This window comes from Pieris napi, chromosome 1, assembly GCF_905475465.1.
Source record: "Pieris napi chromosome 1, ilPieNapi1.2, whole genome shotgun sequence".
Taxonomy (NCBI): Eukaryota; Metazoa; Arthropoda; class Insecta; order Lepidoptera; family Pieridae; genus Pieris; species Pieris napi.
This window is the reverse complement of record NC_062234.1, coordinates 8,386,680-8,404,006: the sequence shown is the minus strand read 5'-3', so window position 1 is coordinate 8,404,006 and position 17,327 is coordinate 8,386,680. Positions and strand designations below refer to the sequence as shown.

Genomic DNA, 17,327 nt, shown 5'->3' with positions numbered 1-17,327 from the left:
ACAAATGACAAATTTGCGTACGCCAACATCAGATTGTACTCTCATATTTTGTACATCATATTCTTGCAAATAAAGAATAATTATTATACGGATCGAGTTTAAATGTTTTCCCAAGCTTGAATCGACCTCCGTTTTTTTAACGGAATATTTTTTGTCATTCAGTAGTTACTAAAATTGAAAAACTAGCTTATTAACCAATTAACTAGCATTGATACAAAATTTAAATAACATCCTTAAACGTTCTCGGTTAGACTATGTAAGACTTATGTTAAAGGACTATTATGTGTAATTTAATATAATTATTGTAGCACTTAGTGTTAGGATATAAACAAGGAATATACACTAATCAGGACATAAATCACTAGTTGATCGTATATCTGTTATAACGCACGCAGTCTTCTATTGTTCAATGTTACAGAACATTTGAATAAATTATTCTTTGTGAAATGATGTAACCGTCCACAGACAATAAATAAACCTCTCATCTTTAAATTTATATTTTATATATCTTTCCATAGATGTATTTGGAAATTTTTCCTCAAATTTTTTCAACATATTTAAACGAATGACTGTGTAGGTACTCTGTTACAATAAACAAAAATATTATACAAGATTTGACGAATCCATGATACAAATAAATCGAGTTTGATATAAAAGTAATTTTAATACATGTAAACATAAATAATATATACCTTTAAAAAAGTATATGGAAAAAATAATGTCGTATTTTTAATTGGAAATACCAAAGCTTAAATCGTCTGTCGCCGAAAGTTTATGTATGTCTTCTGATTGATTTCTTCTTGCGTGCATACCTTATAGGTTAAATATTTTTACGTAATATATTGTGACCGAAATTTCTACAGGCATTGTTTAATCGTTCGCGATTACGTTCATTTAAGGAGATAAAACGTACATCTTATAAATATAATAATTGGCAGTGGTTGGAAGAACCAGCTTTGTTTACCTATAACGTAATTACATTGTACTCATACGTACCTGTTATCTATTAGTATGTACAATAAGAAAAACAAAAATCCCGTTATTCCAAGGGGGAGATATCTTGGCCTGTTTTACTAACCATTTTTGTTTCTCTGTCTTTCAAATCGAAACAAATATTGGTTTACAGGTTTGGGGGGGGTTTGGGTCTATGCTTCTACGGTTCCCAGTACGACATGCTTGCATGGTAGCATAGGTGCAAACCCACCCTACCACATCCTTCTGATGGGTAGGGAGGCGTGGCTTTTGGGGGTAGCGCAAGTCGCTATGATCCCCTCAAAGCAAGTTTGGTGGACTAGCCTTCTCGAGGTTGCCGACCCTGTTCTTGGTCTAATACCCTATGTATTAGACGTAACTAAAACCGCCAAGCGAACTATTGCAGGGATGGAGAGGTCATGTCCTTGCGAGTTCATCGTCCAAACAGGAAGGACGGTGGACAGTAAATGACCTCCCGCGTGTTTGTGCCGTGCGCGGGAACCCGTACGGGAGGATGAAGGAATCCTGGGGGTTGAGTGGAGTAGTGCGCCGGAACAGTTGTGCGCTGCACACAACACACCTCTTTGGTCTGGATTTCTCCTCACACGGGAGGCCGGGGTTTAGCTAACCACGGTCAACCGGCTGTGGCATCCCATAAGCGGGCTGCCGAGCGAGAGTCGGGATGTGGGGGGGGGGCCGTCGGCGCGGTACGGGACTCGGGGTGAGTTGCGTCATAGTCTCGTGGCGTGAACAGCTCCGTACTTCCTTGCTGCGTGCAGATGCGTCTGCCTCCCTACGTGCCGGCTCTATACCGGAGGAGTAGCTCTGACGTCGCTTGCTGAGCAAGGGACGTCCCCGACGTGAGGGCTCCGTGGCGGGTGGAGAGCTCCAAAGGTGAATTCAACCATATCACCTCATGGATAAAGAGGCAAACAAACTTAACAGAACAAACACAAACACCAACAAACCCAGGGTTGCGTCTTTGGACGCGTCGCGGTGCAAGTCACCAGTGGCGCGATTCTCTGATGCCCCTGTCACACACATGGATGCACCCTCACGGGCAGCGTCCGGGACCCCAAAGGAGAGGGCAGCGGCTGGGGTTGCACCAATCCGGGCTGCACTCCGGCCCGTACCCAATCCGATGGAATCCCTTATACAACCGCACAAGGATGTGACCACTGCTGCGGCCAGGTTGGCTGCGTCGGTCGAGCCAAAGATGGCAACCCCGGACGATGATACAGCACTGTCTGCGTCTGAAGGGGGGGCTTCCGCGGCAAGAGCGATGCGGCAGACCGAGGCTGCGACGGTGGGCACGTCCAGTGCAATAACCACGACCATGGATATGTCGGCCCTGAAGACCGCAATTCAGGAGCCGACTTTCAAAATGGTCGTAAGCAACTCCAAAAGGCGACGGCACAGGAGAGCCTTAAGGGCGCCGGAACAGCAGAAGCTGGTCACCGGCGCTCCGAGGCCTCCTGTGAAACCTGGAACTGCCCCCGCTGTAACCACAGTTGAGAGAGGCGGGAAAAGGACACCGAAGCCTAAAAGATCCACTGCTGCGCCCGTGCCTAGCTGCTCTGGGTGCGGCAAGGGACTTAAGAGTTCCAAAACCAACCAAGCCACGAAGGGCCAGAAGCGCGACCGGCCAGAGGAAACCGTAACACCGACTGGGGAAAGTAAAAGGGTCAAACCCAACAAACCTCAGACGGTGGCAGGGGCCTCGGCCAGTTACGCGGAAGCGGCAGCGTCATACAAAACTAACGAGCTTTGTGTTGCCGTGATGACTGAGCCCTTCGTGGATATGACACAAGAACAGGCGGATAACATCCGCCTACAAATCGAGGGTAAAATTCAAGACGAGCTCCTGGCGGATCTTGATGCTACCCTAACTACCGAGCCCAACGACATCAGGTTCCGGGGTAAGGCCCATTTCTCGGATGGTGTCCTCAAAACTTGGTGCGAGGACACTTACACTCTGGGTTGGCTGACCGGGACTTGTGATGTCATCACAAATCCAATACCTGACACCAGGCTGGTGGTTCGGCCTCAATCGGCGATTCCGAATAGGATTCCGTGTCTGCTACATGTACCAGACTACAGTGGCAACACGGAAACACTGAGGAAACTGATCACGAGGCAAAACCGCCACCTCAACATCAGATCATGGACCCTGACACACGAACGAAGAACTCAGGACCCGACAGGCGTGTCCCTCTTCTTTCGTGTGCCAGAGTTTGAGATCCCTAAAATCAAAGAGCGCAATCGGCGTTTATACTACCTGATGGGGAACATCTATATCCGCATCCTGGATAGAGATGAACCCTCGCAGGTGGCCAACGCCCCACCAACAACTACCAGCACATCGGGGGTGGCGTCGTCGGGGTCGGGGCCGTCCACGTCTCTGACGGGGGCGGCTTCGGTCACCGGGACACACGCCCCTATGGAGGTAGCTACACATCCACCGTCACCGGTGCAACTAACTTCGGATGATGAGTTGTTTCAGGAGACCGGGGGGAGTGAATTCAGCGACAGCTGTCTGCGCTCCTCCCCATCGCCGAACTGACCTCATCCAGGCTAACCTCCAGCACAGTCAGACAGCGTCGGCTTCCCTACGCAGACTGCTGGAGACCAATCCGAAGACCATCGCCGCGATCCAAGAGCCGTGGATCAGGAATGGCAAGATATGTGGCCTGGGCAGCACCGGTGGTAAACTTTTACTGGATACCTCCGTAAGTAACCCTAGAACTTGCATAATCTTGCCTAAACATGTACCAGCATTTCTAATAAACGAACTCTGTTCAAGGAACCTTACAGCTATTAGGTTACACAGAAACAATCAACCAGACGTCGTCCTGGCGTCCGCCTACTTACCAGGTGACGAGGACGTGCCCACTCCAGAACTCGGCCTTCTGGCTGACTACTGTGAGAGGGAGAAACTGGAGCTAATCATCGCGGCGGACTCCAATGCGCACCACACGTTATGGGGTAACGCTAGTACCAACACTCGAGGTGAGGACATGCTTAATTTTATACTTAGCAATAACCTTATCTTGGCAAACAATGGCTCAAAACCAACTTTTATCAACGCGCGTTCGCAAACTATTATTGATTTAACAATGGTAACTGCTGGTCTGTCAGATCACATACAGGACTGGCACGTATCCAACGAGTTATCATGCTCTGATCATAGGTGGATCCGCTTTGCAATCAAAGGGGAGCTACCTAAACCTCAACCTAGACGTATACCACGGAGAACCGATTTGGTAAAATTTCATAGACTTATCAGCTCCGAGGTAGACAAACTATCGATACCAACCACCATAAATATACAAGACATAGACAAACATGTAAACAACCTAACGTCCCTACTCCTGACAAGCTATGAACGGTCGTGTCCCCTTACCATACCAAGATGGGGAGGGAGACATAACTGGTGGTGCCCCGAACTGGAGAGACACCGACGGAAGGTCAGGAAGCTGTTCAATAGAGCAGTGAACACACGGTTACCCACCGACTGGGACAAGTACACGGTCGCGAGAAGGCGATTCAAAAAACTTTTACGTACTAGGAAGCTGGAGTGTTGGAGACACTTCTGCACCAGTATTGAAACCAACAACCAGGCAACCAGGGTGAAATCATGCCTCTCCAGAGAGCCCAATCACTCGATCGGTTGTCTTAAAAAACCTGACAATTCATTTACAAAAACTGATTCAGAAACATGTGAACTACTACTGGCAACACACTTTCCGGGTTGCATAATTGCCAACGAACAGGCTTGGCAACCATACTCGGAGAGAGCCACCGACAGCTCAGACTGGCAAGTAGCTCACAAAATAATCACTAATGAAAAAGTAACGTGGGCAATCAACTCCTTCCTTCCATTCAAAGCGGCTGGTTTGGACGGCATCTTCCCAGGTCTACTAAGATGGAGTGGGAACCTAATAGTAGACTATCTTGTCTCTGTCTTCCGAGCCTGTATAGCCCACCGATACATACCCTTGAAATGGAGAGAAGTAAAAATCATATTCATCCCAAAACCGGGTAAAGAGGACTATACCCAAGCGAAGTCCTTCAGGCCTATTAGCCTTACTTCATTTTTCTTAAAAACGATGGAGAGGCTGGGGGACCTGGAGATACGCAGCCGGGTATCGCTATCCAAATTCCTACACCCTAATCAACATGCCTACAGTTCGGGCAAATCAACGGACTCATCACTCCACAGCGTCGTGTCTCGCATTGGCAACTCCCTGAAGTTAAAGCAGTCAACCCTTGGTGCATTCATTGACATCGAAGGTGCTTTTGACAAAACAAACTTCACGAGTATAACCAGAGCACTAAGGTCATGTGGAGTACCATCAACCCTTATAGAATGGGTAAACAACATGCTAAAACAACGAGCTATACAGTTCACGGTAAACTCCACAACACGAGGCATTGTCAGCAGAGGATGTCCGCAGGGAGGTGTTCTATCGCCGCTACTGTGGAACCTTGTGGTTAATGAACTAATCACAAAACTCAACGCTGACAATCTCTTCACTGTGGGATATGCTGATGACATAGCAATCTTGATATCTGGGAACTTTGAAAGCACCTTATGCGACCTCATGAGACGAGCTTTCAAAGTGATTGAGAGATGGTGCAATGAGCACGAGTTATCTGTCAACCCATCAAAAACAGAACTAATACTTTTTACCAACCGAAGAGTTCTTGGACCGTACAAACTTCCGAAACTCTTCAACACTGAACTCATTCTCAAGAATGAAATCAAGTACCTAGGTGTGATTTTGGACAGTAAACTGCTCTGGAACAAACATCTAGAACACAAACTAAACAAAGCAACGATCGCCTTTTATCAATGCAAAAAGATGCTAGGCGTGAAATGGGGCCTATCGCCTAAGATAACATTATGGATATACACTGCCATAATTAGGCCAATGCTTGCCTATGGAGCCCTTGTTTGGTGGCCCAGAACAGAACTTCAAACGGCAATTACCAAACTCGGACGCTTCCAGAGGCTTGCTTTGTCCGCTGCTAGCGGTTGCATGAAAACAACACCAACCGCAGCAATGGAGATGGCCCTGCAGATCTTACCCCTGGACCTACACATACAGCAGGAGGCAGCCCTGGCTGCTATCAGGCTTATGGTACTGGATCTATGGGGAAAAAATCACTACAGTACACACACAGTGATTCTCAACAGGGCAACAGAGTATCAACCTCTTATTGCTGCGCCCTGTGATAGAATCACTAACCAACTAATATTTAACAGGAAATATCATATACAACTGAGAGAAGAGGAACATGACCGGTCGACCGTGAATGAGCTACGTATATACACAGATGGATCCAAAACAGGGTCTGGCTCAGGCGCTGGCATATTCTCTCTTGATCTCAACATCAACATACACCTACCCTTGGGCACACAGAGCACGATCTTTCAATGTGAATGTGTCGCCTTAACCGAAGCAGCCAGAGCCGTGCAGCGGCTAGGGATTAACGACTTTTGCATTAAATTCGTATCCGACAGTGCATCCGTGCTGATGGCGCTCGGAAACAAAAAAACCAACAGCAAACTAATACTGGAGTGTCATGAAGCACTGGAGGCTATAACCCGAACCAATAGGGTTACCTTACAGTGGATAAAGGGACACAGTGGATCTCTCGGCAATGATGCTGCGGACGAGCTTGCGAGAAGAGGCTCCGGAATGATGCCTGCTGGCCCGTATCCGCTCCTTCCTCTGCCCTTCTCGCTGGTGCGAACCTGGATCCGCCAGAGATCCGCTGACCTCCAGCAACAACGATGGTCGCATGGTGCGGCCTGCAGACAGTCCAAAGTGGCTCTGCCAGCAGTAAACCCGCAACTGACAAAGCGACTACTTAACTTAAATAGAACCAACCTTAAAATAATGATAGGGACAATAACGGGTCATTGCCTCCTAAATAAACATCTTTTTATCCTAGGCGCGACAGACAGCCCCCTGTGCAGAGGCTGTTTCAGCGCAGAAGAAACAGTCACCCACGTAGTCCTGGAATGCGAGGCTGTGGCTAATCAACGTGAAAAAATCCTCGGAACGGTGAGGTCGCTCCGGGAAGCCTGTGAAGTGCCCAGGAGACTTCTGTGCTTCTGGAAGGAGCTAGGCTGGCTAAATTAGCCAGGACTCGTACGCACAACGGACCAACCACGAGTCTAATTGCGGAAAAAGGAGTCCTTCTACCCTAACCCTACCCTAACCCTAGGTATTAAACCTGGGTTATTTCCAATCTAAACCAAGCTCAACGAGCTACTTTCGTTTTATACAACATTGGGCCTATAATTATTGTTTACTATTAATAAATTTTTTCCGGAATAAAAGATAAAACAAACCCGTAATTCCTTAGATTGAACATAATATATTCAAATTTTGACTAAAATAGCTTAATAAGTTTTTAACCATATGTGTGAAATACCAGACTGACGGGATTATGGTAAGCATTAAAATTTATTATATTTCTCTAGTTGATTGGGCGTGCGACTCTCGTACCTAAAATCGTAGGTTCGAATCACGGCTGTGCACTAACGGATTCTTATTATGTGCGTATTAAAAACTCGCTGGTACGATAAGGCAAAAACAGAGGAAACTGGCATGCCGGCTGATCACGAACTTACCTACTAGAAATAAAAAAAAGATCAATTAATCAGATATACAGAAATTTATAAGGAAGACCAAGGGCTGTAGCGCCATTTGTTTTTTAAGCTCTATCACATCGGTACTTGCTCGTACTTTCGCATTGTATATGTACCTACATAATACACAAGAATTTGTGACCAGCCAGCCAGCCTTGTTAATATTAAAGGAAACAAAAAAAAATAACCTGTTTTTTGGGAATGAAGATACGAAGTTCACACAAGATCGTTACAAATATGAAGAAGCGGTATTACGGATTGAAGAAGCTACCTATTACATAATTTTTTTTGAAATAGCGAAAGACAAATATACTTTATCTCCAATATTTCATAAAAATTAAAGCTTTGTCAATGTCAACGGACACACGCACAAGTATTTTGACCCACTGACAAAGCTACGTAACACGGATTGATTAACTATAAGCTAGATCGAGAGATAAAATGCCACAAAATAGAAAAGACTTACCGTGACAATTTTTGTTACTTGCTTTCCTTACAGAATCTTAAGTCGTATTTATGTGTTATTCCATTTAAATTACTAAAAGTAGAAAAGGCTTTCAAATATAATCCTAGCCAGAGATTCTAGCTAGCGTTGTTGAATATTGTTTAGGATGTTAAGAATTGCTAAAGCTTAATCAGATCTCAGATTGATTCAAATGGAAGTTTCTAGTTTTTTTTTCTGAATATTTTCAAACCAAAAAATACACTAGTGAACCAAACTGATACAGATCGAATGAACGAAAACGTAAAACTAGAGCGACATTATCTTACTATCATTATTCAAATACAATCAAGGCTTGGCTATTCCTTAGTATTTGTTTTAAGGGATAGTAGCCGTGATTCACATATTTGATAATATATTATCTTATTTCCGAGCATATATGGAAACATCGACCATTTTTCAATATCTATTTATCAAGTCTGTTCTTGTACTCAGAGCTCTATTGAGCAATGTCTTGCAAACTGCTGTTCTATGGACGACAATGCCGTGTCAACCATCGAAGACAAACACTCGTTATCTTATGAATAATGCCGATTATGTTAGGTAAACGGGCACGTTTTCAAGTGCATTTTTCACGATTCGCTATTGTATACATGATGTTCCCTATATCGAGCTAAATCTATTTTACTAAGATCGTAGCCTACGTTGCGTTGATAAATGTTATTAAGTACCACCGCATTTCGGAGTTAAGATTAAAGCTTTTCGTATATTTATGTGCATGTACCGAACCGTAAAAAAAAAGAGGACAGTAAGTAAGTTAAACCAAAATGAGTAAGATTTATTATAAGTACCGTCTCATAATGGTATGGATAAGTGCTCCAAAAGTATATTAAGGTGACTTTAAAATACATTATCTTTAATACCAAGGTTTCATTGTCAGATTAAGGCTAAATAATTTAATTTTGGTCCGCGCTACGTAATTACGTGGGTGTGATTTAATTTCAGATCGGATTATTTATTGATTGTGAAAAGCAGATGATAAATGTCACTGTAACGTATGTTAAAATTTGTTTATATAATATTACATGATGCCGAAAAAGCTGTTCAGCCTGTGTACGCGAAGCACGAGTCACCTAGTTATCGCGCCCATTGTCCACTCCATGCCATCCGCCGCTGGGTGAGCCTCGCCATTACCTCATACTTTCAATATTGGGTTACGAGAATTTTTCTTCAAGGTCTTCTTTTGGCTGCAAATAGTGGTGGTATAAAGGCAAAGACGAGTAACATTAATACGCAGTTGTGCTTTAGTAACCCATACGAAAATGAATGCATCGATCGCATTTTTAATCTGCTGTGTCGCAGGTGGGTTTATTTATATTTATAATACCAAATTATTGATATGTTGGTTTAGCGAAATACTAAAGTATTGCATATATGTAGTAACAACAACAAAAGCTTGCGACGGAAGGGCACAACATCGGATTGCACTTAAGCAGTTTAGTGTTTTGCAAATTCATTCGCATTCTGTTCAAAATGTTACTTTATTCTACGTACTTAAACGTAACGTTTAGTAACTAGTTTTTATTACTAATTTTATATTTCAGGAAGTACATTAGGCTATTATGTGCAGAGGGAGTCACCCTATAACACTGGACCAAATGATCCATACAGCGTAGAAGTCAGCCCGAATCTTTTGTTAGAACCTTCTCAACGTATATTCTGGGGAAATGGAGGAAGTAACCAGGTCGGTGGAAACGATTGGTGGAGTAAAATAACCGATAAATTTCCATTTCTACGTAATAGGTTTGGAAGGATTCAAGCGGAATATGGTGTCCCAAGTCCTGCACCTGTGTACGGCGCACCGACTAGATTCGTTCCACAGTTTTACACTCAGAATGTTCCGCAATTTGTTCCTTTTGCTCGAGATATTGGTTTTACTGATGACGCTGTCATAATAACACCACCAAATGTTCCCATCGCACCTCAGCCCTTGCCACAGCCGGTGCCACAGCCTGCACCTCAACCTGGATACCAATATAGTAAACCACTAAATCGCTTGGTTTTACCTAACCATTAATTGTAGTAGCTACATCTTTATTACGGGTAATTTAATGTTATTTTCGGTTTTATTTTGTGCTCGAACGATGTAGCAGTTTTAAGCAGTATTAAAACATTATTTAAGGAATAACGAACATAAAATAAATATTTTATATAAATTCCCATAGTTCGCTATTACGTTACTTAAACTTTAGGCTTAAAACATAAGGTTTTGATTATTTATTTCAATGAATTTGTATGAATAAAATGCTTTATATGTATTAATATTTTATTTTTATACCTTACCCATTAGGTCTCATTCACCCAAACTGACGTAATATTAATATTTAAATAAAATTAGAATAAAGAGGAACTTTCAGTGATTTGAAATGATAATAGTATTAATTACCATTGGCTTTAATTACCAACTGAAGTATATTGGTCGTAAAATCCTCTGCCGGAAGAGTCAATACCTACAGACGATCCCGCGCTGACTGATCGACTTCCGGTAACTGGACCTGACTGGCGTCGGGTCTCACCATAGCTGGAATACGAAATGTCTTGAGCAATGAAATAGATTGAAAAATAGCTTTTTGTTGTAATCTTTTTTATTAACGCCTTCAAACATTTTCAAGCAACGTGTAAGTTTTCATTTGCATTTGCATGTTGAAAGCAATTTCCTAACTACTTTGAATATACAGAATAATATAAACCAATTTTGTTCTCTGTTTAAATTTTGTAATGGATAAAAAACGGAGTAAACTATTCTAAATAAAAATATTTCAGATAGGACTCATTCTTTGAAGAAAATCTGTGTACGAACTACGATGTCTGAGTTTAAGCCCTAAACCCTAAACTTTAGGGGTAGGTCATTTGGATGCGTAATTAGAAAATAAATGAACAACATTAACAATGAGTGTTTAATGAAATCGAATGGTATAACGCCTGGTTATAATATCGATTTTGATAGAAGCGTCATTTGACTTTAGAAATGAATGAGTGAGCAATGTAATAGCTTTAGCATGTAGTTAGTCACAAGTTTAACGGTTGGTTGACTTTCTAAATTTAATTTAAATGCTTTTTTTATCTCTTATATTATAAGTTAAGTTCTCTATTATATTACATTAAATTAATAAATAATAATGGGTTTAAGAAAGAAAAACATACATAAGTATTTTTTTATTAAACATAAAGTAATTACTATTTTAATACAAGAAAAGGTATCTTCCGGCAGTTACACGGTGATTGCACGATCGGCGTGTCGTGCAACTGATGGAAAATTCGCGCAGTGGATGAATGAGCCGTCACCAAGTTGTTAGTTTGCGATGTCGCATGTTGCTTTTCAGTTAGTGCCTAAAACATACAATAGGAAAATTTTAAATACAAAGGAAAGAAAAATTAAATAGTGCAGGCTACCAATTATAGTTTTATTTATAGGTAGGCTTCACAGAAGAACACACATACACATATTTTGTTCTATGTATGGGTAATCGTATATGGGAATATAAGATAAATCACCTTATAATTCATTGGACATATTAAATATGAGCGGGCTTAATTAGCGGTCCCTTATTAAACGATGCACAAAATGTGAATCAATAATACAAAGGAACTATTAAAATAAAGGATATAAAGAGATTTGTTCTTTGTGAGTTATTATAGTTACATTTTTTATATAAACACTATTTTTACTTCATTTGTTTTGTAAAATTATCGCTGTAGAAACTAAACCCAATTTTTCTGATATGGATTTTTGAGTTTTAAAAATTCTCCTGGCTGCTTATTTTTTAAGAATATGAAGCATAATTACCTTAATGCGTTAGGATTTGCAGCGCCGTAGCCAGCTCCAATGGGGAGACCCCAGCCCCCAGAACCTGCGCCTGCCTGTGCGTTGGCCTGGGCATTTGCATTAGCATTGGCACCCCCTGTGATACAAATTTATTTATCAAAAAAACTTGAGCTTATTTTTAGTACTGATAGACATTTAACAACAAAACAATCGACTTTAGTTAACAATGAAAGTTCTTTGTTTTCGTCTACTCGGTTTCGGTTCGGAAAATGGATACAATTATAGTTAAACCTAAATATTATTTCCCTTTATTGTGTACTCAATTAGTTATGTATGCTAGCAAATGACTGAAAGTGCTATAAATAGTTATATTTTCATACTAAAAGCACTTACCAATTTATCACAAAATTCAACAATTGGTTTATTTAACAAGAATTTTGTGTTAGTGAACAATATATATACAAATATTTGGTAGAAAAAACTTCAATATTGTTTTATTAATTTAACCGTATTTATTCTTAAAGGGACGCTGGTCCCAAACTAAGACATTCCTGTGTTGTGACTTGTGGATGACTACTCTTCCGTGGTATAATAAAATAACAGTAATAATATACAATGCAAAAAAGTTGTAGATAATAATTACAGTTAAAAAATTAATGTTGATTGATTAATTATCTTAAGTATGTTATAATGTAAGATGTTATAGATATAGGTACAATTGACCCAATAAGTAGTGCTAAGAACCGTTATAACTCGATGCCGACGGCAATCGAACCAGACTTGCACGTTCAAATATACTGTTACACTTAATTTCATTCACTACATAAGGTGTAATGTTAATACCAAACTAGGGCATGCATATATTAGACTTATTTACATTTTAAGAAAATTCTGTTAAGTACATTAACTTGCATACTGTTTTGTTTTAATACGGAAAATTCCAAGAATAAATTGATTGTCTCGTGACATCTACCCTCTCTGGCTTTCTGTACATAACTTTTTAATAATGGACCATTTAAAATTAGACTGTCAAGATGATGTCGGTTTTTTAAAGGACTTTATTTGTAAACTTCGGGGTGATGATGGTATCGAACAGCCAGTGCGTGGTCACGAAGAAGGTACTTGTTTATTATGGGTTGAAAGTAAATTCTGCAAATTGATTACCAACGTCCGCTTTTGATTTAAATTTTAACAACTATATGCCGTTATAGGAATTTAAATGACGTAAGTAAGGTTCATTTCTTCAGGTCGCTTAAGACATAAACACTATCCTAAAAGGTAATTGATGTTAATTTGTAAACAAAAAGCGAAATTCAAGTGTGTAATTAGCACATAATTGACTTTAAGCGTATAAAGAAAAACTCATGGTACAGGAAACGAAGACCAGCTCAACCGTATATTGTTGATTAAAAAATCGTGACAACGCTTTAATACCACAAAAATACATGAGAATGGTCGGAAATTGAGTCATTGCAATCCACGAGAAAATCCTGTTTTTGTGAATCATGTAGTAATTTCCGTTGTTTCTAATTTAAAGAGTGTACCCATAAACAAATAACTATTTAAAGTTAGTTTAGTTACCACAGGTATTTTGTGTGTGGTCAACTAACAGTAATTGTTTGGACAACGCAACTGAGTAAATATATGAAATGTATGAACCTCTGTTAATTTTTCGTAAAATACCATAACCGTGTTTATTGAACTGAATTACTTTCATTTTTGTAAGGTTTCGCGAATCTCAACATCCTTTAATTACTTATTGCTTTTTTATTATTGCTTTCCGGCTTTATGGTTTTTTTCCGGCTGGTTTACGTTACGATTTATTTTTATTTAGCGAAGTCCACAATATCATGGGAAAAAAGTATTTAGCTCGCCATTTATTTAAACTGTTTACGTAAAATATATTGGAATTCCAATTTACGAGTTTGCTTTTAAAATTGGCTTTTAAACTGGCTTTTTATTTTTAAATTTCGTGAAATACTTACAGGCATTTGCTTCAGCGTTCGCATTGGCATTCGCTCCTCCGTATGGATTCGAATAAGGATTCAGGGAGCGTCGAAGCCTGCGCATAGGCACCGACGCCGACTGATGACCCTCTGCATCTATTGTGTAGTAGGCTCGCGGGACGTAGTATTGACCCTCTGGAATGTAAATTGAATTTGCAGTGTTCTGGCTCTTTACACCATAACTAAGAGAATGTATAGTAAAAGCGCTTTGCGGGTCAGTCCATTGTGGGTAACCGTTAGTGGAGTATATACATTTAAGTTGATTTTTTTAGGATATTACTATTCAATAGGATCAACTTGATCATGAGAATAATATTTATTATATATAAATATCTTGTTTACGCTGTAGACCTAAAAGAAACTTGCCTAATATTTATTAAGTAGCCTCCAATATACTTGTACTTAGTATGTAAGAATACTTAATAATGTAATGACATAGGCTACACTTTAATTACAATGTGTATAAATATTAGGAGTACACTGTTGTTATACAGATTTGATATGTATGTATAACATGAACTATCGGCCATATTAAAATAAGTAATGTACGAAAGGTAGTTGCGTATTTCAAATATTTTTTTCTGTTAGTAATATAGAAAAAAAAATTTGAAAAAAAATTAAAAAAATATATTTTATCATTTTAGGTTCGTATTATATAATTCTATAATTAAACTGACCTTTTCAAAAAATCATTGAATATCCATAGAAAAGAATATGCATGGCCAAGGATAAGTTAGGCTTATTAAAAACTGAGATCATCAGCAATCGTCGTATCTTCCGTGTCGTGACTTAAAATTAAATGGACTTTAAATAAATTCGTGATTATTAATTACTCATGTAAAAAATTAAATATCGACTCATAAATTGCACAAAGTACATTTATATGTATATAAAACGCCGTCATACAAAACAAACAAATAAATAAATAAGCTTTCAAAAGTTGTTGGTTGGATGACTTTTTTTTTCGTAAGTTACTTTGTCAGCTGGCTAAAAAAATTAATAAAATAAAGTTATTTACTTTGCATGATTGTGAGAAATATTCCTTCGTGTTTCAATTGTATGTTTTTCCTAAACATGATACTTAAGACTTATTTTGTCAGCAACTAAATACATCGTGTATTAACTAAATATGTACATGATAATAATAATCTATAGTTCGATTTTTAAAAAAGTTCTTCGTATTGGAAGATATTTTTGCCATAAGATATATTGGTTTCTAAACGAAAAATACAAATCTATAGCGGCTAGGAATTATTTTAATGTAATTGCAATGTCTGCGTAGCATATCGTAGATTAGCACGAATGAAACCCCGTGAAATATAGATTTGTAATAGTTGGACAATTAGCCGGTGAAAATGAGTCAACGTATTGTTATAGCAGGCATCGGAAATATTAAATGATTTAAGGGGTAAGCACAAGCAAGCTCTACTCAGCGACAAAAACATGAGGGCACTAACCTGCAAGAGCCACGGTCAAGACGACCGCGAACAAAAGTAATGTGACGGTTTGCATTATTCAGGCTAACGTCGTACCTTCACCGACAGCGGTTGGAAACTGGCTCGTCTCAGACCACAACCGTTTTATATGTATTTACTACTTCGCGCCTGATCGCATCTAAGCTTTCAATGCCTAACGGTTACGCTAGCAAAAAGCTGCCTCAAATGGAACCTGTCAAATTAGAACAAAAAAATCGAAGCTGCCGTTTTCAAATTCTATTGAAGCTGTTATAATTAGATGTTCGTATTTATTGGCCGCTATTTAAAAGGTCTATCTAACTGTAATTTTCTTTATAAGTAGATAATGTTTTTGTATATTTTTTTATATTATCCTTGAAGGTTGACATTGTTGCTCGAGTTTCTGAGTGGCGATAAAAGTAGCCTCTCATTACAGGGAAAAGCAGCAAATGTTACCAAAGTCTCATTAGTAATGTAAGAGTCAAATCATATTAAAAGCTTGTAAAATTCAAATTTAAATTACATGAATTTAAAATACAAAAATATTAATTATAAAATATCGCTTACGAGTACATAACCATAATTCCACCTTGAGTTATTTAATTTGCCTTTGTTTCTTTACGAAGAAACAACATAAAACGTAATACTAAAAATCTGTTTGTCTGTCAGTATAGTTCAATCAAAAGATTTACCAGAGGAAATACACAAGTAAATATCAATACTAGTAAATATCAATACTAGTAAATATCAATACTAGTAATCATGATAATAATATTAAACCTTGCTGAAATTGTCCTTTCTACTTTAATTGCCAGGGAACATGTTATAAAATGTGATCTTGGTTTAATATATAACATTATCGAGGGCATATTTTCTTTTCCTATTTTATTTAGTTGGTGAGCAGCCAGCAGGATAGGTGAGTGAAGCAACGCAGCTCTTCAGCGTTAGTCGAAGAACCACATCGACGTCAGACCTTAAATGTCACATAAGACTTTGAAGTGGTTATTGTATTTTTGATAGACGTACATAATATTTCACAATAATTAGTCAATAAAAATACAGTCTGATGTCATCTACCTAAGGGAACTCTCCTTTGTTTTATTGTGACGTGTGTTAATCTCAGTAAGTACGGCTAAAGGTGAATAATAATACTAATTTTGGACAAGTAAAAACTCAGTTGTAAGGTGAAATCGTTTTTATCGTTTTATGGATTACAAGGTAGATTTATGGAACACAGTTTTTTTAGCTGTTTGTGGCCGACACAGCTACAATTTTGAAGTATATGTTTGGTCAGATATTATTTATACTTAATTATAGTGTTTTTTTTAATTTCGTTCCGACTAAAGCAATTGTTATTAATTTAGTTTTACACCGTATTACTATATTAGTAACAATTTAGTATTGCAAGCTGTAATACGTCCGAACCATTGGGATCCGTGGTAGGTAGTTTTGTACACATAGTTTAGCTACTTTTAAAAAGTATGTGTTCTTATTTCATACATTCCTTTATCTTATTTCATATATTGGGGTTGGTTGGACCCGCTTAATGTATACAATAATTTCTGTAGATTCTGTTATATATCATACAATTAAACCAAATAGTCAATAGTCTCGTGAAGTGATCATTTTAGTTGATCACTTCACCACAATCAAAATATGTGTATGCTTTTGTATGGAATCTCACTGTTGGCATTAAGTTAGCTTTACAGCTCAGCGTTGCTCGGCCGGAATGGAAGCAATCATAACCAAAACGCAGCTGGCCCTTACATACCTCCGCGCATGCTCTAAAGTGGGCCTAACCGCAGTTAAGAAAATTAATATGCTGTAGCAATAGTCTGCCTTGGATGTGCATTTAACATTTTAATAATGACTTAACCTATAAGCGCGATAAAGCTTTTATGTCAAAACTCAAAACCGCTGCTATTATATAACTTTAGGAGACCAATCTCTCAAAGTTTCAGCC

The 17,327-nt window shown here is 39.1% G+C and overlaps 2 protein-coding genes across 3 annotated transcripts; one reads left to right on the top strand and one right to left on the bottom strand.

The window, feature by feature from the left end:
• The first annotated feature begins 1,137 nt into the window (after positions 1-1,137).
• LOC125051129 lies at positions 1,138-3,969 on the top strand. The gene is made up of 2 exons (XM_047651292.1): positions 1,138-3,701; positions 3,776-3,969. Exon 1 carries the CDS (start codon positions 1,889-1,891, stop codon positions 3,533-3,535), a length of 1,647 nt encoding a protein of 548 aa, XP_047507248.1. The 5' UTR covers positions 1,138-1,888; the 3' UTR covers positions 3,536-3,701; positions 3,776-3,969.
• Positions 3,970-10,390: 6,421 nt separating this feature from the next.
• LOC125053266 lies at positions 10,391-15,523 on the bottom strand. Of its 2 annotated transcripts, none has more exons than XM_047654548.1 (4): positions 15,368-15,523; positions 13,890-14,045; positions 11,926-12,040; positions 10,391-10,659 (listed from the first exon to the last, which is right to left on the bottom strand). In XM_047654548.1, exons 1-4 carry the CDS (start codon positions 15,420-15,422, stop codon positions 10,533-10,535), a joined length of 453 nt encoding a protein of 150 aa, XP_047510504.1. In that variant the 5' UTR covers positions 15,423-15,523; the 3' UTR covers positions 10,391-10,532. The 2 variants fall into 2 exon arrangements, with proteins under 2 accessions (XP_047510504.1, XP_047510513.1); XM_047654557.1 differs by lacking the exon at positions 10,391-10,659 and adding an exon at positions 11,280-11,468.
• Positions 15,524-17,327: the final 1,804 nt, after the last annotated feature.

Excerpts from the sequence above, each read along its gene's own strand:
- LOC125051129 (XM_047651292.1), top strand. The coding sequence starts at position 1,889 with ATGGATAAAGAGGCAAACAAACTTAACAGAACAAACACAAACACCAAC.
- LOC125053266 (XM_047654548.1), bottom strand. The coding sequence starts at position 15,422 with ATGCAAACCGTCACATTACTTTTGTTCGCGGTCGTCTTGACCGTGGCT. Across the intron at positions 12,041-13,889 it reads GAACGCTGAAGCAAATGCCT|GGGGTGCCAATGCTAATGCA; the intron begins GTAAGTATTTCA and ends TTTGTATCACAG. Across the intron at positions 10,660-11,925 it reads GCAAATCCTAACGCATTAAG|CTATGGTGAGACCCGACGCC; the intron begins GTAATTATGCTT and ends TTCGTATTCCAG.